General features: G+C 36.7%; 1 protein-coding gene and 1 long non-coding RNA gene across 3 annotated transcripts in view; one reads left to right on the forward strand and one right to left on the reverse strand.

Annotated features, from left to right (window-relative positions):
* Positions 1–26,899, forward strand: part of LOC135691257 (uncharacterized) — a 46,398-nt gene that overhangs the window by 9,432 nt on the left and 10,067 nt on the right. The gene's annotated exons all lie outside the window — the stretch shown is intronic.
* LOC135691248 (uncharacterized) lies at positions 1,411–26,780 on the reverse strand. 2 transcript variants are annotated; one of them, XM_065209059.2, is made up of 13 exons: positions 26,337–26,780; positions 14,459–14,734; positions 13,853–14,034; positions 12,969–13,231; positions 11,955–12,068; positions 10,281–10,394; positions 9,718–9,828; positions 8,671–8,796; positions 7,150–7,838; positions 6,580–6,677; positions 6,211–6,311; positions 2,996–3,281; positions 1,609–2,267 (listed from the first exon to the last, which is right to left on the reverse strand). In XM_065209059.2, exons 1-13 carry the CDS (start codon positions 26,463–26,465, stop codon positions 2,015–2,017), a joined length of 2,742 nt encoding a protein of 913 aa, XP_065065131.2. In that variant the 5' UTR covers positions 26,466–26,780; the 3' UTR covers positions 1,609–2,014. The 2 variants fall into 2 exon arrangements, with proteins under 2 accessions (XP_088971275.1, XP_065065131.2); XM_089115149.1 differs by lacking the exon at positions 26,337–26,780 and having other exon boundaries at positions 1,411–2,267; positions 13,853–14,015; positions 14,459–14,480.

Genomic DNA, 26,899 nt, shown 5'->3' on the forward strand with positions numbered 1-26,899 from the left:
TTTAAAATCTGTGCTAAGAGACTCAAATATTTGCTTTCTTACATTGGCTTACTAAGCTGCCAATACCGCCCACCTTCGCAGAGATTTGAGGTTTTCACATGGATCGTAGGCCATTGGATCGCTGATAGGCATTCTTTCGCAGATTACCTCTAGCTAAAAACTAAAATGGCGTATATTGCCCCTTTATTACTTCACTTAAACGGCTCGTGTTAAGCATTTACTGAAAAACTAACATTCACAAGAATGCTTTGCTAGAAATTATGACGTCGCTGCTAATATGAGGTGTGCTCATAGAGATTGGTGTGCTCGACAGACACTAAGTAAAGGAGCACTGTAGAGCTGATTGTACCTTAAATTATTATATTGGTGGATCTTCGTTTCACTTCATTCTCCAGCCTGTTTAATGTCTACTGCTGTACCTGACCTTTTCCTGCTTACTATAGAAAGCAAAGTGAAAATGTAAGGTTTAATTAAAGAAAAGGAGCAACGGGGATCCAAGAGTAAGCCGCGGGAAAACTGTTACCAAGCGATGAAACCAAGAGCACCAGGAAACCACTCTTTAACATTGATTGCCAGTATTCATATTTTAATATATTTGTGCAATCATCACTTTTCAATTTAGTTTGCCACACCTTCCATTTCATTTGAATTCCACATAAAATATTTCTGTTTATCCCTCACACTCAGGGGAGGAGGTACCTTTCAAGGTAAGGGGACGTGAAGTTATTTAGGGGTATTTCTTTTCCCTGAAATGTGCAGACTTACCGGTATCAGTTTATAAAATATGTGCGGAGTTATGGGTGGGTACCATCCGATGAAACATGAAGAATCATGGGCTTTATTTTGGAAAAATAGCGTGAAATTATTAGCAGGTAGACTTAACATTAACAAAATGAATGTCAAGTTAGAAATGAAAGTATGAAATATGTGCAATATTTAGATTTTGGGGTAAAGGACAAGCAAAATTTGTTTCTTGGTTTTGTTTCATTTTGGAAACGTTATTTGCCTTGCGAAATTAAGGGTATAGTTTTCATCATGTTTGCGGAGTTAAGGATCACATTTTTCAGACATGTGCGGAATAATGGGTCCAAATTTAGAAGTTTGAGCCAAAATGGCACGTCCCTGTGCAAAACTAGGCTTAGTTACCCCCGAGCCCTCACATTCAGCTAAACAGACAATCTTATTCAAAATCCTAGGTAATGATCTTTCTCTCACTTTACAACTTGTGTCGGAGCCCCTACTTCATACAGTGTTTGAAATTAACATTACTGTTGAAATTTCTTTCACTGATAAAGGCACTTCGGGCTAGATGGGCCCTGCAAGACCCCGCTTTGGCGCTAGCGTTTTCTCTCACTCATACTGGCGCTAGCGTTTTCTTCTGCCAAGTATCTTTAAATGGTATTTAACTTTAGTGGCTCTATCACAAATATGGAATGCTTATCACCAAAACATCAAAAAGGTCTTTGATGAGAATCATTTTATCAATCAAGCAAATTAATATGCATCAATCTAGAATATTAATATCTAGATGGTATATAGTATCTTGATCTGGTCTTTTAAAAGCTTAAATCCGGCATATTAGAAAAAAATTTGAAAAGAAAATTTGGCATTTATTCAGCCTTCTTGTAATAAAAAGATCCCTGCTCTAAAAGGCTTACAATTTCACTATAAACATTATATATATTATTCACATTTGATACTTGCTAATTACTAATGCTTCACAAAGATTTAAACCTGTCACCAAAAGTAGTGAAAATCGACCTATTGAAATTCTACCTATCTATTTGTTCACAAATGAAAATTTTAACAATTTTTAAAAGACTGTAATGATTTTACAGACTTGTCCCGAACAAGAACCCACTTCCCTGTAAATCCCAACATGGGACTGTCCCTAGTGTTTGATGCATTTCTTCTTTCCTTTACATCAAGACGTCCATTGCGAAGAAAAGTTGGACCGAGCATCAAGGGTGTAAGCGTAAATAAGTTACTTCCATAGGGTGAGGCTACCAGATTTCTAGATGTACAGGGTCTCGAGATAATTCTCTTCATCGTCAATGAGCGGCTGTTTGTTTAGTTTCTCGAGTTTTAACGGTCTTTTTAGATGTTTTTCCCTCTCCGTGAATTCTTCTTTGGCGTTGCTGTAGCTTCGTACTTTGATTTTTTTGTTCATTCCGCTCCCGCTCTTCTGCTTTAATTTGGAGACTGGGTCACCGATAAATGCCTTCTCGCGAGCAAAGATGGGTGACTGGTCAACTCGCATTAATGCACTGCAAATCAATAAAGCAAAGACAATAAAACATTGATTGACATTAATTGATCTTGCAATTGCCGCACAAAGCCTTAGTACATTTAAAGAGTCTAAAAATAAGTCAATTTTTAAACAATACAACAGTTGATAAATCTTGACAAAATGACAGATGATTTATGACCGACCAAAACTAGCGACAAAATGACCTTATTCACGCTGTCTGAAGAAAAATTTAGGCACTATGAAGAAAAAATTATCTTTTGCCCATAATTGTGAGGGAGGCAGTATTTCATAGCAGATTGTTGCATTGCATTGGTGGCCATTCCCACAGCAGTTTGAGTTCAGTAAATATTGAAAACCACCCTTTTTAGGCTACTGCGCTTTCTACCACCAAGCAGAACAAGCGGAAGTGTTTTATCTACCGAAAATTTATGTACTGAGCATCAACTGATTAATTTTCTGCAAGAGATATTTGATGCGACACCAGTTTGAAGACCGCATCCACTTTGGTTGTAATCTGCTTCATATCTCGTATGCAAAACTGCTCCTCGCTGTGTTTTGACATAGGCATAATGTTGTGCAGCCCCTCTAGTTTTTACTGTAAGGACGTACAGCAGGTGTTCTTTAAGTGATTGAGACACTCCCCTTCCCCACTGTTAAAGAGCCTTTGCAATAACCTGACGTCAGTACAAGGCATACTATCTGAGTGAGTGGATGCCTCTGTAAAAAAGTAGGCCTATACCCTACCTTCGTTTTCGCAACCAGTGTACAGCGTAGGAGAGCCCTACTATAGCAAAGAAATGCCCCGCAATTAACATAGCAATCAGCTTGCTTTTGTCACTTCCAAAGGCCGATGAGTTTTTCTTTCCTGACTTGACAACTGCCATTGAACTGTAAAGAGGGCCCTTTGTTGCGTCATATCTTGTCGATGAAACTACACCTACTAAATGAACACTTTTGATTGCAAATGGCAGCACTGCTTCAATGTTTGCTGTGGATTTGTGCAATGACATCTGTAGGCATTGAGTTGCATCTTATAAAAAAGAAAACTTCATTTCATTCAAAACTTCCTTTAACACAGATAACAAAGATATGCTAGGCAGTCATAAACCGTTTTAGATAAGTAACACTTCTTTTAAAGTTCTTATCACTTTATAAATAGTGGAAACATTTAGAGGGTCAATGGTAATCTTGCCACATACGCAAAGAAAAGAGAATTGTTATGGAAGATATATGTTGTTTGAAGAGTCGATGGTGATCTTCTCATAGGCTCAAGAGAAAGACAAGCTGCTGTTATGCTCAACCTCTTGCTCTCTCAATCTTCTTTTGAATCATGGGGATTCAGTCAATGAATATTGAATATCGATAAATGCTTGATACATGATACTAATGCATAATACGGCACTTTAACTGATTTGTTATAAAGTGCTTGTTAACGTATAGGTATTAGACAGGGAATTTTGTAGAAAAAACTAGCAAACTGCCTAACCTCAAATTTTATTTCACATTCTTACTAAATCGACCATGGAGATTCCAAATCCAAGATGGGCCAAAAAAAATTATCACCGGAAGTTACTGTTTTTGATGACGTCATCAAAAAAATGATAAAAAATCTTTAAAAATCGGCCAAGGACTCGAACTCAATTTTTTTTCCATTTTTGCACTAAATTAACTATGCAGATTTCAAATCTGAGATGAAATGAAAAATATCTCGAACGGAAGTCAAATTTTGTGATGACGTCATCAACTTGGAGAAAATTCACTTTGAACCTTTTTAATTGTTTTCTCACAACTATCATTGTCAAATATGTTCCATATTCGAATTGCACACATTCAGTGCTTTTAAAAGATGTATTGAATTTCTATTATACTTACTTTTAAACGTTCTTTCATGACGTCATCATCATTTTATGACGTCATCGCCTTTTAAAGGTAATTGAATAACGCGTGAAAGGATGCCTAAAAATCTTTAGCTAGTTAAAAAAGTCATTCAAATTAAAATTTCGTTATATAGAAAATGATATGGATCCATTCATCCTTCATCACTGTCTCCTTTGCTGGAACTCCAGAAGAAAATGCAGTTAATTTTGAAAGCACTCGTGTTTACCAATAAATAACAAACCTTAAAGATAATCAAAGATTCCACGACATACTTGCTTAATTGCAGCTATGAAGAGGCTGACATCCACTTGATATTCCATTCTTTCCTCATCGATAAAATTTATTAGTTGTCGAAAGGACACTAATGTGTGAAAATTACTGCTTATTGTGTGAAAAGCCTTCAAGGAAATATTCCTTAAAGATTGACAACGAGAAGTACGTTAATTTTGGAACGTCGTATCTTACCTGGGTTTAGATAGTTCCAAAAATCTACCGGCTGTTCATGCAGTTATTGGCTGCGAAACAACACCGGTAATGTTGTTGTAAGGAAAGCTAACATTTTAAAAAGCTTTAGGAGTGTTCTGGAAAGGGAAAATTGCTCGAGAGAGTTACGATGAGACAGGAAATCTGCAAAGACATTCTCACGAAAGCGATAAAATTTGTGCAAAAATAATCATACAAAGGAAAATGTGACGAAACACTTGTGCAGATAAGAGTAAGAATTCGCAAGGCAATGAAAAACAGATGATCAGAAGCTCTACAACCAGATCTATACTGGTTGACACAAGCATTTACTACTGGTTACATTATCAAAAGAAGATTGTAAGAGAAATTGCCTTTAAGCTTTCGTTAGACATACGATGGAAAGAATGATCTGGCCCACAGGTGGTATTAGTGTGGTTTATAGGAAAAAAATTTCTTTACATATTCTAATTTTGAACATACATTTGATAAATAAATAAGAAATGGCACGGAGAGGATATATAGAGAAAAACGTTTCTTAACGGCTTGAAGACAAAAATATCCGATCGTCAACGTTAAAAAAGCTGTGAATATCTGCAGAAAATACTGGAGTCAACAAAATAATTCCAAAATTTTTTTCACACAAATTATGTTCATCTTGTGCAGGGCCCCGCACACTCTCCGCTAAAAAACTGCAAGATCTGCAGCGCTCTAGTGATGAAATCGAAGAAAATTCCGTAACCAATGAGGACTAGGCCATGGGAAAAATTATGGTGAGGTGATCAGCTTAAAGCAGACGATGATGAGTGGAACTACATTTTCTTCAGGAGTTCCAGCAAAGGAGAGAGTGATGAAGGATGAATGGATCCATATCATTTTCTATACAACGAAATTTTAATTTGAATGACTTTTTTAACTAGCTAAAGATTTTTAGGCATCCTTTCACGCGTTATTCAATTACCTTTAAAAGGCGATGACGTCATAAAATGATGATGACGTCATGAAAGAACGTTTAAAGGTAAGTATAATAGAAATTCAATACATCTTTTAAAAGCACTGAATGTGTGCAATTCGAATATGGAACATATTTGACAATGATAGTTGCGAGAAAACAATTAAAAAGGTTCAAAGTGAATTTTCTCCAAGTTGATGACGTCATCACAAAATTTGACTTCCGTTCGAGATATTTTTCATTTCATCTCATATTTGAAATCTGCATAGTTAATTTAGTGCAAAAATGGAAAAAAAATTGAGTTCGAGTCCTTGGCCGATTTTTAAAGTTTTTTATCATTTTTTTGATGACGTCATCAAAAACAGTAACTTCCGGTGATAATTTTTTTTGGCCCATCTTGGATTTGGAATCTCCATGGTCGATTTAGTAAGAATGTGAAATAAAATTTGAGGTTAGGCAGTTTGCTAGTTTTTTCTATAAAATTCCCTGTCTATATTGCATTATGCATAATATCTGTAGTATCAACTCAAAATACTTATAAGTAATATCAAATTAAACGAAAGAAACTGAACATGAACCATATCTATTGCACAACGATGCTCATCAATTCTTCGTCTGCATTTAAAACATTAGCATGCAAATGCATTCAATAAAAGTTTCGAATTACCTTTCCTTTCGTGAGGCAATGTGTTGTTCAATAAGAGCTTCATAACCGTGATAAAAGAGCCGTCTTTTTCTTGATTAGCTTCAGTGAAGAAAGATGGAAACCTGGAAAGATATTAGGGGCATTCTTAATTTAAATGTACCTCTCTGATAAACAGAAGCTTCTTTGCATGGCCAGAAAATTGTAAATCATTCTTATCACCAAAAGGTGACTTCCAGGTGTTTTTGGGTAGCAGATACTTCATTAGATACCTGAGTTGAATAGAGGGAATCAAAGGTATTCTCTATGATGAAATTTCTAAGGCACATCACACTGCTCAGCTTCTGGTGTCAGGCTAGGGCTGATGCTTAATAGACCTACAGTGAAACCTACCGTGAATCAGCCCGCGCACAACCACCGTCATATTTGCATGATTCAACGGCTGCCTTGCAAACTACATTCTTGAAGACTTCTTGGTTTTCTCTGTTCCACTGAAAAAGAGCAAAGTTGAGGCTGAAAATACTGAAACAACTATGCATAAGTCTTGCAGGAATCAGTGGTCTACCATTTCCTCAGTTTAGGATGGGAGCGAGAATATCTACCACCAAAGATTTGAGCGAGGACAATACTTCACCACCCTTACTCAGAATGCTCGTCTGCTTTCTTACTCAGCTCTAGGCGATACTACCGATAATTATTTTGCTAATCAAGTCAAGAAAATGAGGAGGTGGGTTGGGTGTGAATTCCAGTACACTCCTCCATTAGATACACTACTACTTGTGAATAGTGATTGATACAGGGAAAGAAAACTGAACGCGTTAGGTAGACCTCTTCTCTGTTCCTCTTCAGAACATATAATTCAATAAAAGAAGTGTTAATCAAAATGCTAGAATGTACACAATTGGTTTACTAAGGTAGGGGAAAGGAAAGATTCTAACGTTGTAATACTATTGCGCAACGTACTTTGGCAATATCTCCTTTCAGTTCAAGCTTATATTGAATTTCTTCCATCATTTGCGGCCTGTGTTCTAAGGAAGTGGATGACGTCACTGCAATAGGGATTCCAGACGCCGTAGCTTTTACTTCAAAGATAAAGTTGCTTGTCAAATTCGAAGGTGTTTTCGAAACTGCAGTGTTATCAAAGGTCACTGAGGTTGTTTTTTGAATGTTGATATTTTCATTTAACGAGCTTGTTTTTTGGATACTGATATTTTTGTTTAACGAGAAAGCTGAGCTTTGTTGTTCTGTAAAATGACTCGCTGAAGATATAAATGCTGTTGTCATTGCTGATCTTCTTTTACTCTCACTTTTAAAGGCTTTCGAGAAGGTTGCCCGCAAGCTGATTGAAGAGCCTTCCAAAGATGAACTTGTTCTGTCAACACCTTTGGTTATACTGCTCTGATGAACTGTGCTACTTGAAAATAATACCGAGCCCTTAGGCCGAACGGTGGTGTCAATTCTGCTAATAATCATTGATTTGTGAAAAGCCTCTGTTTCAGTTTTGCGTTTAGTTGAAGCGAGGTTTCTTGTTTTTATTATTTGCCAGCTTGATTGTAACACTTTAGATGTGAAGCTTGAAGCTGCGATGCTTTTTGTCTTTTTAACTTTGACTGCTGTGGTAGGATGCGAATCTGCAGAGCTGGTGTGCCCACCTAAATCAATAATATATGTATTCACTTATAAGGATTTGAAAAAGAGTTGTTGGATGGAATTGAAACACTGTCGTTTCATGGAACTTAGAATGGGGGAAATGGGGCCTTCTCTCCGTCTTGTTACGGCCGTGCTAGGTTTACCCTACTGTTCCAATTAAAATGTTGTTCATTTTTCTCGTTTCAACTTGGTTGGTTAGTCTTTTACACAGAAGCTTATCAACAATCCAACAAGAAATATATCTATTCAACAAAAGGAACATTTATGTAAGGCTGGAAAGAAGTGGAGTCAGGCGCGGATCCAGAACAAATTTGAAAGCTGAAAAATTTTCAGAAATTGGTCATGAGAGTACGCTAGACACAACAATTACAGGCCCTAACTACTGACAGAAGGCTCTCTATTCACGTTCCAAAGGAATTTTCACAATAATTGTGCCAAACCATTTCCAAAAAGTGGCGCCAGACTTTTCACAATAATTGTACCTAACCATTTCCAAAAAGTGGCGCCAGACTTTTCACAATAATTGTGCCAAACCATTTCCAAAAAGCGAGACTGCCCCTAGTTGCCCCCCTAAATCCGCCACTGTGTGGAGTGGTGTAACAGTAATGGGGAAGCCGGCGGATCAGTTAACTAAAACTTCGTCATCGTTCGTAAATGTACTAAAACTATTTCGATCTAATTTTTGCCAGCCCAAAAGCTTCTGTGAATCGTCAAGAAATAGTTTATTCCAACTTAGAATAGAGACAGGATCAGTTACTTCTTTGCATATAGACGTAAAATACACAGCAACAAATAACAATTGTCAATCGTGAAAGTCTTTTCAGTGTTACTAACCTTTCCTGATTTCAGTCTCACAGTTTCTTCCTGTGAATCCAACTAAACACTTGCATTTATACGCAGCAACCTGATCGATGCACGTGGCATTGTTCTTGCACGGGGATGACAGGCACTCTTTGATATCTGTTGATCAAAACATTTAATCAAAAGATCTTATCACTAAAAGAACCTATCCTTTATTTCATCATTACTTTTTCGATCAGCTTTGTGAAAAGGTTACATACTAGTTACACGTCATACCTGCTATCCTAAAGGTGTATTTCGTTTGTTCAATTAAAGGAGACTGAAAATTATGTTTCAAAGTGACGCAATAATGGCTGCAACGATGCTCTAGGCAAATGTGGATGAAAGGAGTTTCCAAAGAAGGTTGGGTAACCCTGTGTATTTCAATTTTGAGTTTTACGCCTACGTAAAACATTTCGAAGCAGTATCAAATCAAGCACAATTTTATGAGAGAACAGTAGGTCAAGAAAGAAAGAAAGTTTTTGTGAAGATCGAGCAAGGCTTCAAAAAGAATCAAAGTATTACTTTATAGGATCAAATGTAGAAACAGAGACTTAATTGGGATCGAGAACCTTCACAAATATACAGGGCCTAATGAGAATTGCGAAACAGCTACCGGTAGAAAGTCTTATTAGCTGTCCAATCAACATGTTTTATTATAATCTTTTACTGTGACAGTACATAAATCCTCGAATGTCCCTGCAAGGTATTTGATTGATTGACTTAGCGGGAAGGGCCAGAAGGTGAGGAAACGATGTGAATCACGTGAATAACATTCACGAAACCAAGTAGAATTCATTCCAAATTAAGGGGCAGTCCCCTGACTCCTATGTATGTGTCTTGTCACTTTGGTTGTTCTTTCCTTACAATTGTAATCGATAGCTGGTAAAATTGGCCATGTTGTTTCAGTAGATCCAAGAATCGAGTTAGGTTTCCTGCCTATGATGAAATATCAACTACATATTAACTTTAAATCAAAGCACTAATCGTTAGAAATTGAGTTTGAAAAAAGAAGAGGAACATAATTTAAGCTACACTCACCGTGTTCACACGAAGAACCTGTGTAACCAGCATTGCATACACATTTGTAGTTACTGACAAGGTCAAAGCAACTTCCATTACCGCATGGGTTGCTTTTGCATTCATTTATATCTGTGGTGAAAAAGATTTTCATTTCTTTCTTTCCAAAGTAAAGTTAAACTATTTCAAGGGGGTTGAGACATGCGATTTGCACTTCAGATATTTTCATTGAAAACTTCTGTAGCCTCCACACATATGATGTTGAAATTTTCTGTTTTCAATTTGTTTGAAAACATTTGATTTAGAAATATGATTTTAATAATATTAAAACTTCTTTTGACTTCAGCATAATTGAGCCGTAAAATGATCAATAGAAATAACAGAGTGCCTTAAGAGCGCTGAAACTCCTTAGGCTAGCACAAAAATGCACAACTTCGTATTAGTTATCGATTAGGATCAAGCCTCTTTTCGTGTAAACTTAAATGAAATTAAGCATTTTCGCAGATTTTTCATATCATTTTCGCTTCTAAGAGATTCTTTCAAACTCTTGTATCGTAATAGCTTTGGTTGAGGTATCGTTTTACCTGCTTCGCAATGCTTTCCTTCGTAGCCAGCATAGCACTGACATGTATAGTTGTTTGGTGTTGGCTGCTGACAACTGCCGAATTTGCAAGGGTTGCTTAAACATTCATTGATATCTGAAAAAAAGTGGCTGGATTCACATCAGATGAAATATTTAAAAAATGTATTGGGAGTATAAAGAACTGCAACATTGTTAATGTAACGAGTCATGTGATGTTATATAAAAAATCAGTCCATGAGGTGACAGGGGTGGGGCTCGAACAAACGCCTCCGGAGAGACTATCCGTTACATGAAAATTGCATTTGTTACCTTCATGGGCGACACAACAGGGAAGTAAGTTCAGTCAAAAGTTTGCTAAAAATATTGGGAGCATTTAGCATAGTTCTACACTGGGGTCACAAAAGTATGGAAATGGTGCTAAAAATGGTGGCTCACAGAAGCCAAAGGCCTGAGCCGACAGGTTTTTCAAGCAGAAGTTCAGTGCTAAGGGGTTTTTGTAACGAACGCTTTCGCCGCGAAATTTTTGCGTAATTCCAATGGATTTTGAATCGAAATAAATTTGAAAGATTACCTTACTTTTTTGTGGGTGAAAAGTCAGGGAAACATTGGACCGGTGCTTTAGAAAATTTCTGGAAAATATTTTCGAAGGATTCATAAAAAATTGCCTCAAAGTACAGACGAAACTTAATAAGCATAAGATAATTTAATTAAACTTGAAACTTAATACGTGCACCTTTGTTCTGACTTTAAATAAATTACCGAGAAGATTATTTTGGCTGAGATATTAGGCTTTAAGTTATTAAAAGTGAGATCTTTTGAACAATTTCTGAAGCTGTCATTTAGTGATCAAAATAGTTTTCTTGCTAAATAACATAAACGCTTTGGGTGTAAATTATTCTTTCCATTAATTTAAAAGCAAAATAAACATTGAACGTTTTGCTTTAATTTTTTTATTTTCGTGTGCTTAGGTAATGAGTAAATCAGAATTTAAGATGAACAAGTCATTAACATCAAATGTAGAGCAACTCATCTTGTGTCAGTATTGAAACTTTAAATTTAAAGTGCACTGCTAACATCACTTTCTCAGCTATAATTTTTCGCGAGAAAGAAGCTTCAAGCAGTTTGCTTCGAATTTCAACATTTTTCGTTCACGTTTCTTCAATAAAGTGACACTTCGTGGTCATCTTTCATGAATAATCAGAGAATCTTTTACAGAATTGTTTTGAAGCAGTGCTTCAAAGTTTTGCTGAATTTTTCCCCTCAAAACAGTAAACCGATCATTAAATTTCCTTAAAACCGATAGTCGAAGGAATGGCGAATGCATTTTCCCGCCACAACCTATCGTTTCCAAGTCTCTTCGCCTCATAATTCTGATTTTGAAATTGGTTGGCTTAGGCTCGTGGTCACTGTGAGCCGCCATTTTGACCTACCGTTTCCATATTTTTACGACTCCAGTGTATATCCAGTGTTCATATTCATACAAAACAGGCAAAATATAACCATGAATTTTGCTAAAAATATGCTGCAATGAAAACAGTGCTTGTAATCATATGTATATGTTTGAAGCTTTGAAGTAGTTGTTTGTTGGACAATGCAGCTGTTACAGGCAGCTTGTATAGCAAATTGTATTTAAAAAATTACAGCGAAAAGGTAGAAAATGGCTTTAGTCATATACCGGTCTCGCATCTTCTTCCTGTATACCCTGGTTTGCAGGAACAATTGAAGTTATTTATAAAATCATTGCAAATCCCTCTGTTTAAGCATGGGTTGCTTTGGCATTCGTCGATTTCTTTTGAAAAAAAGATGAGACAAGCTTGTAGTTTTATTCACGTTAAATAACAAGAGAATGGAACCTCAAACTAGATGAATATATTGGTTTCAAATGTACAAATTCGTCATTTAAATAAATTAAATTTTGGCCATCATCTATCGACGTCCAACACGCTGAACAACATTGATAGATATCTGAGGAATTATTTTAGTGAAAAGGAATAGAAGTTGGTTTTTTACAAGAATATCATCTATATAGTTACGCTTCCATGATTTTTACTCAAGATCATGATAGCTGCATCTTTATATCTTTATAACCAGCTTTCGAAGCATGACTATTGTTATGTCATAATTTTGGTATATGTAAGTATCACGGCCAGATAGTCTAGGTAACAAAAGCTTGAAGTAATAAAACATCGTTCGAAGCTAAACAATGGGGAAACTCCACAAAGATGGCAAATAGCAACACTAGAAACTTAACTGCCGCCCTCAGGATGTAGAACCCAGGGGTGCACCAGGGTCACGTGCTCCTAACCTTTGGCCAAATTCTCTTTTCTAAAAAGCAACTTATTTGAAATAATGCCCTTTTTGTGTAATATTGCCTTCCCCCCCTTTTCCATCTAACTTGGAAAGCTTTCCATGTCTCTCTCCCAATCCCAAAACCAGCCAAAAATTAGAGCTTGGTGATATTATCCGAAGGAAAGGAGGACATATTTCTGGACAATGATATACCTGAAATGCCGTTGCTTTGCAACAGACATGGTAACAGTTTGAATAAATCCTTCCTCTTCAACTTTATACTTTTTTTGTATATTGGAGGGTCGTACTTTGTTAAACATTTTATGGTTAAATACTCGGCATATATTTGCTGATCTCCTAAGGGCTGATGAAAGGGAAAACCCATATAGCTCCTTCATACCTTCCAAACATTTAGCCGTTACATTTTTCCATCCAGCAAGACAAACTATGTCCCCCGTGATTGGATGACAGCTGTAGTGACCAAATACATCGTCTCGAGGATTGCAGGATTTTCTTTTCTGTAAGCATTTGTCACCATACCATCCGTCAAGGCAGATCTTCGTACCATTTACAAAATCACATCTGTAATGGCCTTTGCTATTATTCGTGAACGTGCAGTGCTCTTGGCAAGATGGTATTAGAAACCCAGAATTACAGAAAACTCTAGGTAGGGTGAAGAAGAATAAGGGTTAGCCAAAATCACTGACACAATTATTATAGCCCGTCTCATGAAACATCTCCTGAAACAGCTCATAAAAAACAAAAACTGTCTTATTAATGCTGCACACAATGAAATATGGCTGCAATAAACTGAAAGCATTATATTTCAAAAACATTTGTAAGGTGGTTTAAGTGTAACATGCAAAGAAGACATGCCGGAGCCTGGACGGGGGGAGCCTGGTCGTGGGGGGATGGGGCTGTAGCTCCCACATTATTTTGACCAAGTACGACATAAAAGTTGTGGCATCAAATATAATGGCGGAAGAACTACCATCAAAATTAGTCTTTACAATTGGTAAAGAGCCCCCCCCCCCTCCAAAAAAAATTGTGCTCCGGAGTCCCTGATGCAAAGTAGGCTTTGAAGACCATCACAAATTCTATCTGAAGGCTGAAAAATTTCTGAGCAATGAAAGATATATTAGTTTGAAATTTTAAAGGACTTGGATAAACACCCCAAAATTAAAAGAAAATAGCGTAAAGAATTTATGGATTCATGACTTCTGGCAAAAAGGGGCCTGCCCTAGCAATCTTTCCTTGCTGCCAATGAAGTTTAATTTGAATTACCTGACTTCGACATCTAATCTCGAATGTGGATGTTTCAGAGAAACAGATTTCCAAGCAGAGGATGCTTCATCTCGTCCTACTGCTGCAACAACATTATGGTCAAATCTGGCTGTCAAATCATCTTCTCTTGTGAAAATACCGCCATCTTTGTCCCATACTTCAACTGATAACGTGAAAGATTCCTGAGCAAAATCATAGGACTCCTTGATAAAATGTTGCCTGAAAGTGTTTTTAAACTGCATAATCTCCAGGAGAACCAGGCTTTTATTATTTATCGTGAAGTCGTTGCAAAAGGAAAGTGATTTGATTTATTCAGAGTTTTTATCTCTTCTGTACTTTAGGAGCCATATTCTGCTAAAAATTGTCTATTTTGATCATCCTTTGATTTAATAAGACTAATCGCTGTTTAAAAAAAGGCCTCTCTATTTCTGTATAATTATCTATTCTTGTTGTTATTGAAATAATGTTAGGAAAACACTTTGAATTTCTGCATGGTTCATCTTGACCGTTTTCAAAAGTCAAGTAAATCTCCAACGAAGCTGGCTCAGAATGAAAGAGGTTCACGCTTTAAAAGATTATAAGCAACCTAATCTGCTGTGCACGTACCTCCCATTTGGTAAAGCTGTATACAAGTGGATTTGAAAACTTCCCAAGTTTGCTTTTAAACGAAATACTGTCCTTTCCAAGCTCGCCTGTCTCCGTTTTACCGATGTCGCATCTACGTCCTGATGATGGACTTGTTAGGCATATCTTGAAATAGTTGTCACAAGGGTCGTTACACGAACTGCCCATGCTATCGCAACACCAACCATCATTTAATTTGTGATGTGGGTTATTGAACGTTTTCATTTTAAGTTTCAGTTTTCCTGAACAATCAGCTGCCTGGAAGATAAAGTTAACAGCCTTTGAAGTGAATAAAGATGGACTTGTTCCCTGTCACTTAAAGAGTCTTAATATGAAATATCTGAATGCTGTCAAATGTTAAAACTGAATAGCACTCAAGATATTTAGGTCCCAAGATGTAACATAAAACATACATAAAAAGCTTTAACTACTCAGCTCTAAAATTAAAATTAATTGCCCTGCTGAGGCCTGAACTACTGTTTGCATCATGAGCAACTAAAAGTTTCAAAACGCATTCATTCCCCTTGGATGAACAGCAGCTCTTATGATGACAGAACCCACATTTTTCAATCTCAACTTCTGTCAAAATCTGAATCAGTATTAATTGCATGTAAATTTATATATTTGTATGTATTACGCTTTATATCATAATATAACATAGATATGTTAGTACGATGCAGGGGCGAAACTACTGGGGGGGTATGGGGGGTGCTGCACCCCCCCCAATCTTCAAAAAAGCAGATTTTGTCGGGCAAATTTATGGCTGCCAGTGTATCTGTTGGACAAATCTGGAAATTTTCTTTAGATCGCACTTTTATTGCTACTTTTTGCCCTAGCTTGGTTTTTCCCCCATCTTTTTTTCAATCTCCTCCCAGTTGGGAAAACAAAGCAGAAACGAGGCTAGGAACAGCAACATATATATACATTTCTGCCTTTTGTCCACTGATCAGCGCTTTCGTCTCGAGCTCGACAGGCACATGTTTATCTTCGCCTCGAGATGAAGTCTGAAGTATTGATCGACAGCGAAAGTATAGACGAAAAGTAAAGTGTGTTTGATGCGAGAAGAAAATGAACACTGTGCATACCCATTCCCCCTACATTTTGCAAAACAAGAGAGCTTTTTACAAAATCTTTGTTTGTGATTTCTAATTTTTCCCTTGACAAGCCAATGACAAGCCATTAAGTTCATGTATGACACGCCCTTTCATCAAGCATGCCACGCCCTTTTGTCGGGCATCTAAGCTTCATACCCCCCTAATGAAAATAGTGCAGTTTCGCCCCTGGTACGATGTTACTGTGTGGCCTAATCCCTTCAAAATTCAGTTCTATGAGTTCATTTCTGCTGAAAGCAGCTTCTTCAAGGCTCTTAAAGGCATGCTTTGCGACGATATTTTCAAAACCGGCATAATATCGTACTGCATGAAAATACAAAATACAGCCAATTTTGTCTCGTGTAAAATAACAGCTATTGCAAAGCATGCCGGTTGCTCAAGACCCTTTAATGATAAGCTCAAGTAGAGTTTGATAAGATAGAAAATGAATGAGCTGCTCCCGGTATTCTTTTCTAATCACATGACACCGTGTGCTGTATAGCTAATTATTCACATTTACGTCATTCATTCATCTCAGATATCAAGATATGCTGCTCCGGTCTGACCCAGACGTAATGCTGTTGAAAGGCTGTTGAAAATCCTCTTTATAAATGTTATCGTTCTCGGATAATGTTGTGTAATTTTCTTGTCGAAGAGGATTATTTGGATACAACCGGAATGTAAGATTAATAGTTACATTATTGCGGTTTTAAAACTTTTAAGCAGTATATGGCAAATATGTTCCTTGTCATTGCAGCCATTGATTAATTTTCAAATAGCAACAGCTTCAAAAAATTCCACGCGAGTCTAAATACTATTGTGAATGTGCATTTCAATATACTTTGATGCAATGATTAATTTTATCAAAGCAAAGTGAATGTACCCGGGGGCAGTGGATGCAGCATCCCCAAAAACCTCTCAAGGCAAAAGAAGCAATTTTTGTATACACCCTGTAACCTTTTTGCAACAATTGCAACGTGTTAACATTTCTGTAGTATTGAACTTTTAAAATTTGGCACTTAAATATGAACTTTTAAACAGAAACGTATAAAAGCAACTTATATAGGCCCATAGACAGCTAAACTGGGTTGAAGGGAGGGGGGATGGATAGAAATATAGCTTTTTCTATAACTGCCTTATGAAATACTGTCAGATCAAGCTGCGCTTATAAGATCTTCAAGCACAATTTTCGCAAATTATTGGGGGCATTGCCCCCCTGCTCCCCCCAGTGTCCGTGGGCCTGAAGATATAAGAGTATTTAACTTTTGACAACACCCCTAAAGAGTGAGAAACGCCCTTTTTGTCGGCAAAAATCATTTCTTTACCCCTTAAAAAATATTGTGGTTACCAGAGTTGATTTCAGGTTTATAGGGTTTTTTGCAACCAATGTTTGACCAAGCCCAGTTTTTTCGTTTTCATCTTAGGTAAAACTTTCGTTTTCATCAATTGGTTAAAATTCTCTATAGGCAAGCGGCACTGATTGCGCAACCTCAACAGTCATGTGCTCGCGTTTCTGATTGGCCTATTTCTACCCACAACTGGGTACATACATTGTCCTGACATTTTAAACTCTGAAGAGTGTCAGTCGAAAAGCTTTAGTTTACTCAAATGTTTGCTTTTTCAAAGCCATTTTCAAGTTTTGTACCACCAAAAGATTGTTCTTGTATTTATCTATTTTTTTAGAACATTTTGTATTGATAAAAGATAGCATGAAGCGTGTGGTCGACTTGTGCGTCGAGTCGTCGACTTGTGCGTCGAGTCGTCGACTTGTGCGTCGAGTCGTCGACTTGTGCGTCGAGTCGTCGACTTGTGCGTCGAGTCGTCAAGTCGTCATAGGTGCAATACAGTGCGTCGACTCGTCTAAAAGCAAGGGGACTAGTGCGCTGAACAACGTTGTCGTGCAGCGATTCGGTGCATCGAATGACTAAAATAACTCATAGAAGCCACGAAACACAGTGGTGAGGTGCCGAAACCACGACTCGATATTTTTGTCTAGGATCTAACTTCATAGAAACAACAACTAGACAAACTTGTTATAATACAATCAGTTCGAAATCAGTTCGAAATCAGTTCGAAATCAGTTCGAAATCAGTTCGAAATCAGTTCGAAATCAGTTCGAAATCAGTTCGAAATCAGTTCGAAATCAGTTCGAAATCAGTTCGAAATCAGTTCGAAATCAGTTCGAAATCAGTTCGAAATCAGTTCGAAATCAGTTCGAAATCAGTTCGAAATCAGTTCAGCGCCATCAGTATCAATTCAAAATAAGAGGCTGAAACTGGAGCCAAGTGTTCTTTAAAAAAGTGGGCATCAAGGGAAATAGTGGGGGATTGGGTAAGATCAAGTTGGTTTTTTGCTTTGAAGTAGACAGGTTATAGGAGTCTAGCAAGAAGGTAGAGCGTTTCAAATTTTATTAGATCTGGGTAGGAAGGATGAGTTGTGGGTTATACATGGTGAATTTTGGCTCCATAGCCTATTCTAGAGGAAGTTAGCTGCGTGGGCAAGCCTTTGTTTATATATAGAAAAGGGCAGTGGCCAATTGTCTAAAACATTGGGGCTAGAGAGGCAATTGTCCCCCTAATTAGTATGTTAAAAAGGCCCTGTTTGGTTTGGAAAGCGTGTGGACTGGCACAGTATTTGGTATCAGGTACATGTTTTGGCGGACCTTGAATGATGTACTCTCTGTACTCTTGGGAACGATTTCCATAGTAGAATCTGTACAGAAGTATAAAAGACTTTGCAAGGTTTTCAGTAACTTAAGAGGAAAGTCTTGAATTAAACTTTGTTGAGGAGGTACATGGACGATTTAGGAGCACCACCCTGAATTTTAGAGGAGTACTGCAATGAAGGAAGAACAGATTTAGGACTTCTAAATTGTTTAAAGTTGTGTTGATGGGAGATAAAGAGGAACCCAAGTTTTTGAGATGAATTTTTTTTCAAAGAGAAGAATTGTGAGATTTCCAATTAAGGTTGGAAGATACAGAAAAGCCCGAGGAGGGGGCTACTTCCATTATGGCCTAACAGGGGGTCCAGTCAGTGATGGCCAAAGCTAAAATGTTAAAAAATTACCCTCAAATGGTAGTGTTTTATGACAATAACCCTCAAATTGTGTCAGGCTTTAATAGGAGTACCCCTGGAAAGAAAAGATTAATTGTGAAAATTAATTACCACTTGTGTACTAAATCAGTACCACTCGTGGAAGTAAGAGAAATGTCAGGTTCGAGTAATGTCTGGGACTCGGCCACGGACCATTGGGTCTGTAGTCAGCGACCCTAGCCACTGAGCCATCCTCATATCTAAGCCAAAGGACGAACGTCTTTTTCTATTAGATTCTCTCATAAAAGGATGCCTCTGGCTAGAAAGCCTTATCTTCTCTCTGTAATATTAGCGCCTAGAGAATAAAAAGTTAATTAAAACCAAAAACCAACTTTTCAAATATTGTCGTAAATCATACTCACAAGAAACCTATTGTCTGTATAAACTTACTCCCCTCTATGAAATAGTAACCATAATTTTAGGATTTGCGATATCATGTCCTTTCAACAGCCGTATTTCTTGTACTCAGTAATATATGCTGACATAATTAATATTGGAACTATTCCAATCTCTGATTAACTGGCTTTTTGAATTTATGACCCTGTCTAGAGTGAGCTTTGGGTAAATATCATTTTCTATTCACGACTGACATGGCGATTGATCAGGGACGAGAAGTTTAACTTTTGCTTCAGTGCAATAATGCAAATGACGTCACAAAATTTTAAAAATATATTTTTATGACGTCATCACTTTAGAACTCTATAGCATGACAAATTCAATTTTGATTTGAATGATGAATTTTAATTGGTGTGAATGTATATGAAAATGGGTCTAGTTAGGTGTTTGTTAAAAAATGGCGGATAACAGAATACTCTTTGATTCTCTACTTCCATAGAGATTTTACACTAACGACAATGATATGATAGAATGAGGAAAATATCTTGTTTGTTACCTCGTTGACAGATAATTTGCTAAACATATTTACTGAAACAAGTATTCATCGTGAAGGGAGGCGTGATCAGCATTCTACCCCGTTTTTGCAAACATCTGATTTTTATTTGCATCATTTTTACAAGAACGAGCAGAATTCACTGCAATGTCTTTCTGCACATGGATAATCATTCTTTCTGTTTACAAAAGTTAAAAGGTCATCAGAGAAAATGCTTCGTCCCATTAACCAATAATGATGACAGGAGGTACAACAATACCTTTGGTAAGCACTCCCTGAATACACATAAGTATGGGTAAAATATTACGAGTTAGAAATAGTTTTTTGAATATTTGCTTCTTGCTCAGTCAACAAAGGAATAAGTAGCCAACAAGCTACTTTAAGGTTCAATAGTGCCCTACCCTCCCTGAGTTTGGTACTCAAGTTATTCGCTCACTTGCAATACTCTAGGGTTTGCCTGCTTTAATGGCGATCTTAGCTGCAGTAACCTACTTATCTTTTTTTTATGAAAGGATGATTTTCATTCTTAGTCGATAATTTTTATTCCATGCTTTATAAGCACATTCGAATGTAAGAGGTGGGCACGAATGAATGAATAGAGTAATGAATTACTGAAGAGTTAAACAAATTATCATTCAAGTCGAAAGAAATTCTCTCACGTGTGTCTTGAAACGAGAAAACCTTGTTTGCAAAAAGCTTTAATGATTCTTAGTAGCTTTAAATTTAGACGCAGACGAACATCTCAATTGGAGATAAAGTCTCACCACATTTGCACTGTTTGCCCTTTGCAAAGTCCCTTTTGCGGCTATAGCTGTATGCCCATACATTTTCTAATCAAAAGAACATTTAGACGCAGAGGTTGTAAGATCAATTTACTCCTATGAATTTTCTATCGATTTACCCTTTCAATGGTTAATAATCCACATTGATTTATCATGGTGGATCCATCTTCATTCATTTCTCATTTGGCTTCAGGGCAGAACCTGAGTTCTAGCAGCGTTGAAGATGTCATTGATCTCAAGCCATAATCAATATCATATTGGATGGCCTAAACTCCATAATATAGCAATATTCATAAACCGTAACTCAATAGCAATAGTAAATGAAAGACTCGTTCAATTTAATTTCATTACTTCATGAATTCGTTTCAATTATTCTTTAGTTGAATAAACCAATTCGTTATTTCATTTGTTGGTCGTCTTGTCTATTCAGCGCACGTCAACTTTCTTTGAAATAAATTTCTTTTGATGTTTGATATGTAGAAGTTATAAGGACATTTAAAGCTAGTCCCCAAATGCTTCATTCAGATCAACTGAGGCCTACACTTCAGCCAAAGTCTGCTAATTGTCGACCTTTTAACTTCGCTACATTCAAAGGTAATAAAGGTTTCTAAAGGCCAAGACCATCCATTTTTTTCTTCTTAAAAACTTGATGTGTTAGAAATTTAAAGCAATATTGCTTAACGTTATTGTTAAGTAGACTTTGTAGTGAGGTGTAACCAAAAATGAAGGGTATTTTCTTCTGCAAAAGGGTTGAAATTATCTTATGATTGGAGTACATAGGGTGGAAAATCTCCGGGATTACGAAATCCTTTAATTTGGTCATCCACCCTGTTCTCTCCAGTCTGGCTTAAGCAATGCTTAGATTTTGTAGTATTAAAGAAATGTTCCCTTGCTCGTCGGCTAATGGGGAAAAAGAGACGGCCTAATCCATTCTTTCCCACAGCTCAACCCGCTTTTGAGCACTTCCCATGAAGAAATCCTCAGGTATTGCCTACTTAAGAATATCCGTTACCTGTTTGCTGAGCTATTGTTGTTGTCTTAATGTCTCAGACATTAATCAGTCAGTTTAATTCACTTTTATTAATTTCGTTTAGTGACGAATCATCGGTGTAGGTCAGACATTTGTTTTTACGTATGGCTAGTGCGAGTATGTGTAGAGACGGGTGTGTAGAGACAGGAAGGGAGAGGGAGTGAAATGCATAAAATCAAACTCGCTTAAAAGCTATTTTAATTGTATTCATAATAATGGTAAAAGTAACACAATATTGGTCACAATGTTAAAAAATATTCAATTAATCTCCGTTTACTGTCACAGTTTCATTATTGTTACAGAAGTAGCAACATGGGGTCCTTGGATACAAGCGACCCTCATTTTGGCATAAGTTATCTCTTTTTGTAAAAAGCCTTGAAATTCGTGACATTTGAAAGAGAGTTTCATCATCAATGGGAAAATATCTGCTATCTTTGAATTTCTACCAATGCCTCTGTAGTCACAAATTTTCAATGAATATAACTAAAACATAGTCAAGTATTCTTAGAACAACACTCGGAGATGATCTGGGTACATTTTGCTGTTTAAAAGTCGTTTTATCAATAGTGACCATGAAGGCTTTATATAGAATTTAAGCTCAAAAATTCTTACGTAATCATCAAAGAACCAAGAAGAAGGTATCATTTTGAAAAAAAACTTATAATTTGGGAAGGAAAAATAAGCATTTAAGTGTGGAAAGTTCATATAGGTAATTATTTGTATCTCAATTTGCTGAGAATCGACACAGTCGATAGACTTTGGAATGGATTAGAACTGGGTCAATGTTTCATCCGCAAGCTTTTTTATATGACCTGCTAATAAAAATTTGGCATGGAAAATCGTTACCATCAGTGCTACTGACTTTAATATGTCTAAAACGAGAAACAACAAGAACTGATGACAGAGCTCGTGAATGCGCATGATTTTGTCTCGTTCTCTATTACCAATTGACCTTTCAAATGATTTTGTAATACGTACAACAGTCTCAACTTATTTGACCGTTCAAAAACTCTGACCAGGTTCAAGCTACAATGCCTGCCAAAAGTACTTGGAACACCCACCAATTTACTCTGCATTTGATATCTTTCATTCCTTTCATGAAAAAAATTGCTCCTTTTGTCCCCTTCCCCCTCAAACAATGTTGATGATTTAGAGAAATATCATAAAAGAAGCGCAAAAGAAAGTGCTTCCTAAAATCCTAACCTGTTTGATAGTAAACCAACATTGTTCCGTGGGGGAGAGGGGGATGATTGGTTTTGACCTTGGAAATTGATGTCAGTGTTCCAAGACTTTTGGCAGGCATTGTATGTATGTTTATAATGCATTCACAATCATCCTAGCATTAGCTTCATTATCCAAATTTCGAGAAGTTCCTAACGACATGGCATTCACCAAGATTATTAGCTCTGCTATACTTACTTTTTGCAAGAAAAGTACTTTCACGAGAATCCCCTGTTTTCTTGGCCTAGCCCTTTATTCGTACTGTAACTTTATCATTTATTTCATACAAACGAAGAAATGTGACCTTCTCATGTACCAGAAAGTACACAATCTGTAAGTTTTGGTAATGGAGGAAGTACAGTGTAAAATTTAAGCAAGAGCAAGGGAATTAGTCTCTCCCGAAAGACTAAGGACTAAAGTCTGTCGAACCTCTTTGAGCAACATCTTCACAACTTACGGAACTTCATTCAGAAATTCGTATTTGCCTTAAACACAAGAGCGAAATTTCCTTAAAATAGGCTTTGAAGTGTGCTACTTCTTTCAAATGTGTAAATACTGCCATGCAGGTTTTTCAAATCAAGAACAGTTGCCATGTTGATGAAAGGTGAATAGAATTTCTACAAAAGAGAATAACCCGTCTATTTGCGAGGTCAATTGTGAATAAACTATTGAACACCGAGGTCTAGTGCTGAAGGAGTGGTGAAAACAGTGTTGGTATATTGGTTTACTTAGCTTCGAAAAATTTTTATGCATTTGGACCTCCTTGCAACACAGGAAATAGCCTAGCCGGGTAATAATGAGTTTATAATGTTTAAACTTTGAAGAGATATCTTAGCAAGAAACAAAAATCAAAATAACTTTCCCATGCATGGCCAAAAGATCATTTTGTGTTAAGGAAGTGGATTTTCAAGTTGCAAGAATGTAAAACATTTTCCTTCTACGCTATAAACCACACCAATTTCAATTGAGGCAAATATCTTTAAAAATCACAAAACTTGGTTTAGAAATTTTTAAACGCTACTATTAAGACTTTTGGTCTGATTGCAAAAGCTAGCGAAAGTCACTCATATCTAAAGAGCCTTAAATTTTTTGGGAAGCTCTAAATAGAATTCACAGTGTTCTGTACACGAAGATCTAAAGATCTGCGTAGATAGGGTTGATTTCCTCAATATTTCGTGCCAAAAGATTCCGTAGGCAGTTATTGAATGTCAAAGTTTGGCCATGAAGCGTTGGCAGTTTTTTTGTAATTCGTTTCATCGTTCATACAGGCAAATTAGTTGACAAAATTTAATGCAATAAAATAACGACTTTGTGCAAGAAATGAATATTGGGTACGAATGAAAAGTTATGCTCGAGACAACGTACTAAATATTCATTTCTTATACAAAACCGTTATTTTATTGCGTTAAATTTTGTTCTTTTTCGACGTATAACACGTACAACACAACATTTATTATCAAATTAATTGACAGTCTCATACTGGGTAATTTTTGCCTTCGAAAATGAAATGAATTCACAAAATAATATGATAAAGTTGTAAATAGTTCAAACAGTTTCTTTACTCCTCCGTCAAACTTTTAGCAATCTCCGGATTTTCATAATTGATAATAATAATTTTTAAAATCCATATATTGTATTTTTGTTCCTTTGATCCAAGTTTTTCCCTTTAGCTACACTACTGAATTATGTCTCTGTTAATTTTTATCTCTTTATTGCTGTTTGTACCTTACATGATATCATGCAGGCCAATCCAGATACCCAGCATACTAAGAATTTGATATCTGTCTCTAGAACTTTGAAGCCTATCTTTCTTTGCATTCAATAATTATGTAAGAGCAGGACGTAGTATTTTTCCATATCTCTAGATAACTCTTGTGGATAACTCTACTTATAAAGTTTTCTTATCGTTTTATGATACATATATCCTTACCACCTCTGAAGCATTACCTTATTCAACTTCTGAATAATTATTCTACAAATGATTCTATCTAATCTGATAGAATAATTATTCTATCAAATTATATTCTTGGCAGGCCAAATATCTTCTTATATTTTCAAAAATGCACTCAGCCAATACGGTACTAATTTCTTCATATCAACTATCCATTAACTTCTTTGGAGAATTGCCATAACTCTCCCTTTTTTGTTGTGCAAGAATCAAATGCCAGTAGCCAGTCAAATATGGACTAGGGATAAGAATAGGGATAAGTCCGAATTTCAAGTTTCTTGGACACAGCTCTTGCTTTTTGACTAGCAGCATTCTTCCTGGGTTTACAAATACGGATGGAGCAATCCATTCTTTCATAAGGCATTATTCTTTCAATTTTCAATCAGTGTTAAAAATTGTTTGATATAAGAATGAAGTTATAGAACGATCTTCTGACGCAGAGCGAAGAAGGATGACCATCTTTCACCTGCCTCCACATGATTCTAGCTTGTGCATGTCAGGCACTGATATATTAAAAAGACTGGATCGAGCTTCCTATTCCCTTGAAGCAACAAAGTTTCAAAAACCATTGGAAAGGGTGACAGTGAAGGTCCTCTCCTAGCATAGGCTGTCCTGGGGCTTATATCTTGGGTTTGCGACACTCTTGTCAAATTAAAAGCTCGATCCAGTCATTTTTCAGATCAGTAAAGTCAGCAACTTTGTGTAATGTAAAGCTGACAGTTAAGTCTCGGAACGCCATAACCTTTAGTTGCTCAAACTTTTAAAGTTAACTGAAATGCGTGTTATTCAAGCGTTGTGAGCAAAACAATAACTTCTCAGAGGCTTTTTGAAGGATATTGTCCATCTGAGGAAGAGGACCCATCGATGCAGAATATTTAAGATGCATTGAGCATCGATTGAACTATCAAGGCTTATCAGTATACTATTCCGGATTGTGAAATGAAGTGCAAGATATCGATTGGTAGCGAGAACGAGGCAAAATCCTGCGCATTCACGACCTATGTAACCGGTAAGGTATAGTCAGACCTTTGAAAAAATCATTTGATAGCGGAGAACGAGGCCAAATCCTACGCATTCACTAGCTCTGTCACCTGCAAAGGTTAGTCAGACTGTTTTTACTAAGCACAATACTAGAGCATGTTTGTTGATTATGAGAATAAGGTTTTATTCCATACTTTAATTTTCTGCTCTAGATGCACCAGATCTAGAACGCAAGTGTAGGCATCGTATGTTAAGAACTTTTGGCATCATATTGAGATCAATGGTGAATATCAGTTTTAGATTATAAACAGTTAAAAGCACGTGCATTAAGGCTTTTAACTGTAATACCATACCATTCCCCCCAGAATGAACCATGAGCATTTGCATAGTAAAAGCTCATTCATCAATTAGGAATAACGTACATTATTGCAACTCTTCGCAAAGTTAAATCTCCTTCTATTACTTTGTCATAAAAATAGAAGGGTAAGATCACTATTTAAGAACTACAGCCCAACATGCGACACCTCTCGCCCTCGATGGCCACGAAGCTCGATCTTCGATCTTTGATCGAAAGTTATCGAAAGTTCCCAGCTACTAGATTAGGTATTCTTGGTATTTTTATTTAAAGAATACGTGTTCTTTTAGGATCTTACTATCTATAAAGCCTCCGGAACTTCACCTTCCTGGTAACCCTGATCCAACGGCTCCTTAACATCGAATTGTTAACAAGTCTAGATATGGTATATTGAACTCTGTGTGAGCTGCACAACAGCATACGCATTTTTTGGTGAAAGTTATTCATTGGCATAATTTTAAACAACATACCTGAGCAAGAAGCAGCAAAAGGAAACAGCGAAATATGATATTCATCTTTTGTAGCGTCTTTTGTGTAAAATGCTTGTCAAAGCCTTTTCCATCCAAAAATGCTGCTACTGAAAAGCATTGAAATAGCATAGGGTTGGATGGCTTATCGCGTAAATTGTAGTTAATAATAGTGTATGATGCACTGATCCGAGATTGTCATATGGTTAACCTCTGCTGACAAGCAACGACTCCCGTCGATCGTAATCAATACTTCTTTCTACTCTTTATTCTTCACGTGAATTCGTAAAATCATCACATCCGTCAACAATTTACTAAGCAGCATACATTTATCATGAGCCTAGTCAATTCCGTTGATTTCTCATATTGACGGTATTGTATAATTTTCTACTGTCGTACTGAGCAGCATTACAGCTAGCCTTGAGAGATTCTACACTAACACTGTAGCCTATCGTACCAAAGTCTCTTTGGAACCAAATCGTTACTCTATATATGGTACCCCTATGGGCTGGATTTGATCTCATATTAATAAGCGAACCTCCTAAAATCACAAGATGCTTTTATAT

Source organism: Rhopilema esculentum, chromosome 4 (genome assembly GCF_057945365.1).
Source record: "Rhopilema esculentum isolate cy_ngs chromosome 4, ASM5794536v1, whole genome shotgun sequence".
Classification (NCBI taxonomy): domain Eukaryota; kingdom Metazoa; phylum Cnidaria; class Scyphozoa; order Rhizostomeae; family Rhizostomatidae; genus Rhopilema; species Rhopilema esculentum.